Source organism: Oryza sativa, chromosome 10 (genome assembly GCF_034140825.1).
Source record: "Oryza sativa Japonica Group chromosome 10, ASM3414082v1".
NCBI classification, from domain to species: domain Eukaryota; kingdom Viridiplantae; phylum Streptophyta; class Magnoliopsida; order Poales; family Poaceae; genus Oryza; species Oryza sativa.
Genome location: NC_089044.1, coordinates 7,093,803 through 7,103,266, shown reverse-complemented (window position 1 = coordinate 7,103,266; position 9,464 = coordinate 7,093,803). Strand labels below are relative to the sequence as shown.

Genomic DNA, 9,464 nt, shown 5'->3' with positions numbered 1-9,464 from the left:
TTGCTTAGATGAAAATGTGAAACTAGTGCTTGTTGTAGGAACTAGTTACACATGAGTATGAGTTTAGAGCATTTGAGATGTTGTAGAGCTCCAACAATTTGTCAAGTCTCCCGAGTTGTGTAAAACATCTAGTCAACACCTTCGTGTGGTTTGACGGGCATGTCTCAGGCTAAAGTTAACTAGCATGTGGAGTCCCAGTAATATTTCCTATGCTCTCTACGCGATTCTTTGGGTTACATAATATGTTTGCTATTTGACTTGATAGGGCAGCGATGAGGTTGGACGATTACTGTTTTATTTGAGTTTTATTGAGACCCCATCCAACTAAGCTATCGTTTCGAATAGTTTACATAATATTTAATCTGGGGTGTCCCACAGGCATGTTCACAAAAATTTTAGAATTCAAAATGTTTTAAATTTTCCATACAAAATTTTCCTAAGTGAATTTATGTTACGAAATATTATGAGTTTATAAAATTCGATCATCAAAGATAAAAATATTTGACCAAATACAAATCCGTAACTTCCATTAATTTGAAATGGAGGGAGTGGAGTGCGCACGTTGTGAGCGCCTGCGTTTGTACTGTGTTTCTCAAAAAAAAAAAAGAAATGGAGGGAGTGCAGTGTAGTTTTTCAGCACATTGAAGAGAGCTACAGTACATACTTGTCCAAGGCCGATCAGCATCAATTTATTAAGACCTTTATTTTATATTTTCAAGTTTATTTTATATTTTTCCTCTACTAAGGGGGCAGTTCTTCTGAAATAAGTAAACAACTAACTACCAATAATGAGGTGTTTTACAATATGAAGGTTAATTACTAGCCAAGTTTCCGACTCCCTTTGCTTTGTAACGGACCATCAAATCGACTACGACAAAAATATATATACAGAGAAAATTTGATAGAACTTTGTTACGGACTCTCAAATTGACTATGACAAAAATATATAGAGAGAGACAATTTGATAGAACACAGCTGGTTCAAAATTAAAACTTTAAAAGATAAGCTGACGATAACATAACAAGAGTATAAAACTGTAGAACTGTACTGAGACAAAACAAATATGAATAATGAATTATCGCTTATTCTTATATCATCTTCCATATATTGGCAACATGCTTTCTGCTTTCTCCAAACTCATACATGCATCAAATATCTCTGTAGAAGGAGTGATACGCGTGGGACTGATCAACGATATTTTGTTCTAATGGTATAATGAAAGGACTGATCAACAATATTTTCTTCAAATGGTGTATAATATAATATTGCAGTAGCATTAATTCTTCAGCAACAAACAAACAAACAGTATAAGTAATTAAGCACTCGTCCTCCAGTATATTGTTTTTGCATTTAAATTACTGCTATATAAATATACATCTCATTGTCTACATATACAACTCCAGTGTATTCTGTATCTTCAAGAACTTATGTGGAATCTACACTATATGTTTACTGCCTAGGTACTTCTCATGCTTTGGCCCAGAGAAAAAGATAGAGCCCAACAATCACCATTGCTGTGCCTATGATACTGCACATTCAAAATAAGAGAGCAACTAAATCAAATGTTATGGTCGAATATTAAAGTACTGCTCACATGACCAGCTTCGTCACTTGTTTCTTTTTGTTGTTCAGTACTACAGAAATGACCTTTGTAACAATCCCATCACGGCCTGTTCCTTTATATCTGGCCGTAATACTACTAGGTTCTTGTTATGAACCAGCACTAATATATCATCGCTAGTTCTGTTACATAATAGAGCATACAGTCGTCCTGCCCAATGACTGAACCATCCTCTCCACTAAGTACGGAAGCATCATAATGAATTTTCTTTTTAAAAATGGAGAAGTTGGATGAAGACAAGCTTTAGATCGAAATCGTAGAATTTGCTGAGATATATAACCTTGTAATTTATGATCTTTTTATTGTAGATCTTTTACATGCCAAGATATATGTTAGAAGTGTTGAGATCTTCTATGAAAAACAAAACCATTTTTAAAATTTTAATTTCGGTTGGAGATAATTTTTATGTCAAAACTGTATAATTTGTTTATATCTACTATACATCTGATTAATTTTTTGTTTGAAGTTATATAGAGGCTCAAATATGCATTTGAATTTTTGAACTATTAGAGTTAAAAGAAAACATGTGTTTCCTTAGATGCCAAAAAAGCTATGCTTAGATAGAAGTAAGATGCTACGTAAGCCATGCGTGGAGAGAGATATTCAGATTCAAATGCCGAACATATCAGATAAAACATCAAGACTTCCAAACCCAATATATATCAGGTAAAATATGATCATTTTTCGAGCCTTTTCTTTTGGCAATGATATGCCGCTTGGTTAGTGCCTGGTCAATACCGTTCACTGTTGCCCATTTGTGTAATGGTGGTTGTTCACCGTAGATAATTATCCATTACTGTCAGAAATATGCATGCCACTTTGGAATGTGTTTTTAGGCTACGGCTGTGTTTAGTTCACACCAAAATTGGAAGTTTGGTTGAAATTGGAACGATGTGATGAAAAAGTTGGAAGTTTGTGTGTAGGAAAGTTTTGATGTGATGAAAAAGTTGGAAGTTTGAAGAATTATTTTGAAACTAAACACGGCGTATGTAAAATTGGGTGTCATGCAAATTCGGCTTAGCAAGACCACTGATAATGGGTTGACATGCATTTTCTGTTGGAAATACCGAACATGCATCATAGATAGTACAAATGATTGCAACTGACCTTCCTACTGTCACATCATCCCCCATAAGGACGGAGTCCAGCACAACAGTGAAGACCACTGATAGTGGGTTGAACATCGGGGGATAGGCTGGACCTCGCTTAGCCACTACCCATGAATTAAGGCTATATTTCCCGCCCGTTGCAAGTGCACCCTACACCAAAGTGGTTTTGATGTCAATATCCGTAGAACAATTAGGCCTATTGTGTTTCATGAAAATTCATTATTCCTTCAAAATCATATTATAACTCCAGGACTATTAGTTAATACTACAACTCAAGCTACACTGGACACCCCAAGAATAGGAAACAAAATATTATACTTTTCTCATTGTAGCTTCTAGTTAAGTTAATTTCAAGAACTAGGAAGGTTTGAAGACATACTGAGTACACAACAGTAACAAGGTTGAGATCCCATCCTAGCTTCCAAGCACTCTTATGTCTCCTTAATATGATTCCGACAAATGCTACCTGAAATCCTCCAACCAAGCATGTTATCATGGAAGACCAATATTTGTATGGGTACACTTTCAGAACTTTTGACTGCAAATACAGTTACAACATGGAAATATCAGCATAAGATTATTCTAGTATATATGTTTCTATTAAAAGGTAAGTTTGTGATTAGAGCAATTTTATAGTTCTTGAGGAGGTACCAAAAATTTAGTGTAAATTTTTGTATCTCATAGTATTTAGGTACTAAGAGGTACCAAATTTGCAATAGAAAAAGTGGTATCTCCTAAGAACTGTAAAATTGCTCGTGATTACCTGAACAAGGTACCAGCAAGCATAGGCAAAGCTGCTGGCAACCAATAAAATTGTCCCTCTTAGCTGATTGGTTGCAGTTTTTGTGGCCGGTTCATTTTGGTGCTGCAAAATGGAATTCCAGAGATGCAGTGACTTGCCTTTGTATAAGCTGACAAGCATTGTGCCACCCACAGAGAGCAGAACACCCACTATCTTCAGTACCCCAACTATGCTTCCAATTTCGAATGTCTCCAGTCTGCCATATGTTGATACAGCATATCCATATGATTCAGTGAGATCATATATTTGCAACACCATTCGAGTTTACCCAAAAATGGTCATCTTTTTTCATTCCATGAAATTAAAAACGAGATTTGGAGGGAGATACGTCCCTCCAAATATTTCTTAAGAGAAATTGTAAGCATGCTGGAGATTGAACACGGGACATGAGGATTGAAATCACACACTGCTTGCCATGGTACTATCAAGTGCATTACTTTCATTCCATGAAATAATTATAGCTAATTTTACCATTGTTAAGAAGATACTGGTTGATATTATGTTTTCTACTGTAAAACTTAATATCTAAGCCCGAGATACTAGGAACCCTGTACCCTAAGGTACCAAAACTTTTAGTTTAAATTTTTGATAACTAAAGATACTTTCTCAAGTAATAAAATCTATTAACAATTATTGTTGGAACCTATAAGTATTGAAATACATTGTACACAACAAAGAAGGCGAATGGAACCTTGCAAATGGAACCTTTACCTGAACATGAGTGAGAGGATGAAGGCGAATAGGGGAATGATGTTTATAAAGATGACTGCGTAGGATGCAGTGGTGTCCTTGAGCCCATAGAAGTAAAGGCTCATTGGAACTGCATACCTGCATAGTTTGATATGTGAGAAGAAAGATGAAAACCATGTCTCAGATAATTAATTAGAACTGGTCAACACTAAAGTGATTATTGATCACGTACTGTCAAATTGGTTCTCCTATATATGTAACAGTCTTTCACCAAATTGGCTTTGCCATCAGTAAATTTCTATTCACTCCGTCCCAAAAAAAAAAAAAATCAACCTCTGGAGTTTGAATTTTATCCCACGAAAAACCAACTTCTACCATCCTATCTACTATCAGCACGTAAAATGAGAAATTTAATTTCTCCAATACCCTTTATCATCCTATCATCATTACTATTTTTTTAATAATAAGAGGTATTTTGGTCATTTTCCCTCTCTCCTAATTTTACATTGAGATGCTAGGGTTTGATTTTATATGGGACAGAGTGAGTATCTTATTAGAGCAAAGATTCTTTGTCGCAGCGTCTCTGAACAGTGAACAGACAAATATATATATCGCAAGGTGAAATCAGATGTGTATTAGTACCATGACTTTGGAGTGAACCAGCAAGATCGATGTACAAAATAAACAGTAGCATGGTACAGTTCAGTTTCCTGCTCTACGCTGTTGCTACAGTGAATAAATACAAATCACTGTTTTCTTTTGTAGTGCTAGACAGCATCTCTGCCTTTAGCGCCTAAAGACAATGGATCCGGGTCCCATTTGTATCCCTATAGAATTAAGTTAATTACTATTATATGGTAATCAACTGAACATATCATGATTTCATAATTTCTGGTGAAGATCTCAACGAGGTTTGTGCAAAAGATATCTTCCAGCAAAGCTATTGGATGGATCTAGTAGCTTCATTTTTGCCGTTGAAGCAATCCTCCTAACAAATTAAGTGCTTCCGTAAAATCTTAAGTTGACTTATTATTCATACAGAGTTACAGACTACACAGACACCAAAGTGAAGAGGTGTAAGTTTGAACATTTTAATTTTTTAAAAAATGTATATTTAGTTCTATGCTTTGCCAAACCTATTTTGAAAGAAATATCGGAGCATGTATATCTTTTTTTGAAACGATTTTTTTTTTGAAACGAATATCGGAGCATGTATATCGAATCAAGAATATCTTTAACCTTCTTTAAATTAAAATGTATGCTTATCATTTTAAACAATTGTTCTGGAAGAATGTGACAAGATGTGCAAGAGGCCGAATGCATACAATGGGAATTGATGGAAACTGAGGGCAGTATCGTGTCCATCACAGACTTTAGAAAGGACACAACTGAAATGAAACCAAGAGGTCACTGGCACTATATCGGAATGCCAAGCTCATAAAGTTTCTCATTTTCGTTTGGGCCGCGATGTGCTAAGTTTCTGTTATTTATCATGCAGTGCTTTTGTTCGTTTTCATTCATTCGAAATATTCTTATATACTCATAACGAGAGGAGACATGCATACTACCAAATATTAAAATAAATGAAAAACAAATTATATATTAAACTATAATATAATTAAGAAAGAGAGATAGACAGACTGACAGCCTTTCGTTACGAATTCTTTTTGTATGCGCAAGCATATCAAAATACAAGTTGTACTACTAGCAAAACATTCGCTATCGTCACCTTCTTTAATGCTATAACAAACTCTGGTTTTGGTTTTAGTATGGAACAAGACAACCCATAGTTTCAGTTGGTATTTTGTTATAATCTTGATTTTTCAATTCAGCGGTTGATACAGCTACTTTGGTTTGCCATACATATTTGGCCAATCAATTCATTTTTTATCTAATAGCACGCGGATGAGGAGAACACGCGGCGGCTCAACGGTTGACGCGGCCAGTGACAAGCATCGCTGTAAGGGGAGATCGAATCCTCTCTAGGATAAGAATAGAGAGCAGAGGAGGGGAACGAGAGGAATGAGGAGGTGGAGAGAGAAACAGAGCTGAACTCTTCTAAATAAGCTAATAATCTATTTCTCTCTGGTATTTTCTTTTTTTTCTTTTCAGCCTGTCACAATTAAATCAGTTACGGGATCAACGGTGACAGCTTTGAAATATAACCGTCACCAATATTATAAATAATACTTTTAAACCTAACTAAATAATTTTCATGTAAACTTTTGTGACTACATAATCCATTCAGTCACCGAACAACTAAATTTTGTGATGCTGTGACACACTTGTGTGGCGAGAGAGTGTTTTTCATGACTATTCAGCATGACCATAACAAGAGTGTGGGGCAGTCACCAAAATTTTTTGTCTAGTAGTGTAGTTTCCATATTCTGAGTTCAAAAGAACCGATAGATATTTCTTTTTGTGTGTTATTTTGGTGTTTTTGAGGTATAGAATTTTGAGTATCAATAACATTTGAATATTCATTTTGAAGGCAATAGAACAATATATAGATTAGTCTTAAAAATATTTTAACAAAATCAAATATTTATTTATTGTGTGCACTACAATAGAAAATCCCAAACAAACTATGTTTCGAGAATCATGTCATTGTCCAAAATAATAGGTATTGTCGAACAGGGAGTATAGTTCTAAGGGTCTTTTAAAAGGACACACATATAGTATAGGAAGCACTTATATTTATGTGATGTTTACCTCTAAAATCCCAAATAGTAGCCCTGGATTACGTATATGCGACGTATGCCTACAGTAACATTAGGTATATTGATAAATGCATGCATGAGTAATACATCATGGGTATTTTTGTTAAACTCAGGCCGCTCGTTCCTTGGTCATTGAGGTTCTCCAAAATACTAGTATATGATCTAGTATATTTTGTTAAAACCGAGTACATTTTTATTCGGAGGATGTATAAATAATGGAAACTTGACAGTAATTTGAAGCTTCAGATTCAGAAACATATATGCGTACCCGATAAAGGCATTGAAGAAGATCCATCCGAATGCGCGCCAATCCATGTCCCTCCACTTCCCTCTACACAAAACAAAGTTTAGCAAAAATAGAATCTATATTTTCATCACGGCACCTGTTTTTTTACAGTGCATGCATATCCTACAGACTGCTAATGATACCTGCTGGCGATACCTATCCATCATTGAGCCACAAGTTTACGCATGGCGTTATCCATAGCATCCAATGATTCACAATTTCAACTAGACTAGAAAAACGCTGTTTTTGGTTGCACGAAAACTAAAATACTTCCAATTTAAGTTAAAAACTACTATATATATGGCCATCTAAATGCCGTAGATGAGCCCTAAATTAACCCCCCATCACTAGTTTAGTGCAATAATGTTCTTCTGGCCTGCATGCGAATAAGAGTAGGAAACAAGAAACCTCTCAAAGATGAGGGCAAAGGGGAGGATGAAGACGGCGCCGAAGAGGCTGCGATACGCGAGCAGAGCGAAGATGAACATGCCGCCGCCGATGGACACCTTGGAAAGCATGATCATCCCCGTGATGAACAGCTGCACCAGCACCATCGACGCCGGCGCCTTCCATCCCGCTGCTGCCGCCTTAGTGCCCGCGCCGTCGATGTCCATCTGGTGCGCCCGCACGGCCAACTCGATCTGGCGTCGATATAGGCTTATACTTTATACTAGATCGCTGGGTGCGCTTTAGTATGACCCCACAATTTAAATAGCCCTGTTAGATGCGGGTGAGTCCAATGCGCGAACGTTCGCGTTTCCCCAAGTCCGCGAATTGGTTCTGACTCCCGCATGCATGCTTTGGTAGTTTGCTTTGGTAGTCCTGCGCGATCCGTTAAGAGTTTGTTTCTTCAGTTAGAACACCGAGTCCACTCATAGCATTTTTTATTTCTATTATAAATTGACGTATTAAAATTTTTAAGTGTAGATATAGATTCTATGTAAAGTTTATATTCATAAAGTCTACATATAGAAATTTTACATATATAAAGTCTACTTATAAAAAATTTACATACATAAAAGTCTACATATAGAAACTTTACTTATATAAAGTCTATATATATGCATATGTACAAAGTTTGCAAAAAAAGTAATTCATATAAAATTCCCGTTAAAAACTAAAATAAAAAGGACTAATGAAAAACGAATTTGAAAAAAAAAAAAGATTCGACGGAAAGAACAGAAAAAGATATATACGTTCCAGTATCCAGGGAGTGAAAAAAAAAACAAAAAAAAACGTACCAAAACGATCACGTATAAAAGGATAAAACGGGAAGAACGGATATCACACGTCTTTAACCTCCTCGTCCCGACGCCATTCGCGAGATGGTTAGTGGGCGAATGTTCGCGCACGAAAATCGGGTATACGGCACTTTACAACTTATAAAACAGTTCAAATTGCTATACTAGTTAAAAACCATAGTGGTTTTCGTCTACGAGGGCGCTGACCTGGCACCCAATCAATGAAAATAATAAAATAAAAATATAAGGCCCACATGCCATTTACAATCTTCGTCTTCTTCTATTCTCACTCCTGACTCCACAACCACCTATCAGCAACGATCAACTTCTCTCTACGCATGGAGATGCGGTGACTTCTCTTTAAGGAAGTTAGCGACGTGTTGCCACGGGTCTCCACTCCATGCACTATTAAAAAAATGATATTGGTGCCGGTTGGGAATCGGCCTTAGGTGCTGGATGATTCAACTGTCACCCAACAGGCGGCACGGATGACTTCATTCATTGGTGCTAATTAAAGAACCAACACCAATAATAATATATATATAGCTGCCGGTTTTAGTCATGAACAGGCACCTATACAGAAGAACAAGGGAAAAAAAAAGAAAATAGCTCGGGGCTCGGCTTGGATTCAAGCCAAGCTTAGCAGAGCTTCTAATCAAAATCAAACTCAAACTCAAAGGATGAACTCAAACATTCACTGGATCTGGAGGTAGGAATGCAAGTGGGTAGTCCCGCTACCCGAATAAAAATCGCTTACTAGTTCATGTCCTATATGGTAGTACAAAATATGGAAGAAAAATTAAACTATAACTGAGATAAGCGGGCTAAAAAAACTCGCTTTCCTGCCCCGCTTACATCGCTATCTGGAGGTTGGCAGCGATGAAGTCGACCGTGAAGGTGGAGTTGGCGTGGATGCCGCCGACCTTGGCGGTGGTGAGGACGACGTAGCATGGGAGCTCTACGGGGAAGAAGGACTTGACGTCGGCCTGCTGGGA

At 36.8% G+C, this 9,464-nt stretch overlaps 1 protein-coding gene across 2 annotated transcripts; it reads right to left on the bottom strand.

Moving 5' to 3' along the window:
* Positions 1-1,237: 1,237 nt before the first annotated feature.
* On the bottom strand, positions 1,238-7,956 carry LOC4348257 (WAT1-related protein At5g64700). Of its 2 annotated transcripts, none has more exons than XM_015758979.3 (7): positions 7,637-7,956; positions 7,211-7,273; positions 4,244-4,360; positions 3,494-3,728; positions 3,110-3,268; positions 2,729-2,880; positions 1,238-1,528 (listed from the first exon to the last, which is right to left on the bottom strand). In XM_015758979.3, exons 1-7 carry the CDS (start codon positions 7,840-7,842, stop codon positions 1,468-1,470), a joined length of 993 nt encoding a protein of 330 aa, XP_015614465.1. In that variant the 5' UTR covers positions 7,843-7,956; the 3' UTR covers positions 1,238-1,467. The 2 variants fall into 2 exon arrangements, with proteins under 2 accessions (XP_015614465.1, XP_015614467.1); XM_015758981.3 differs by having other exon boundaries at positions 3,110-3,196; positions 7,637-7,953.
* Between the last annotated feature and the right edge of the window lie 1,508 nt (positions 7,957-9,464).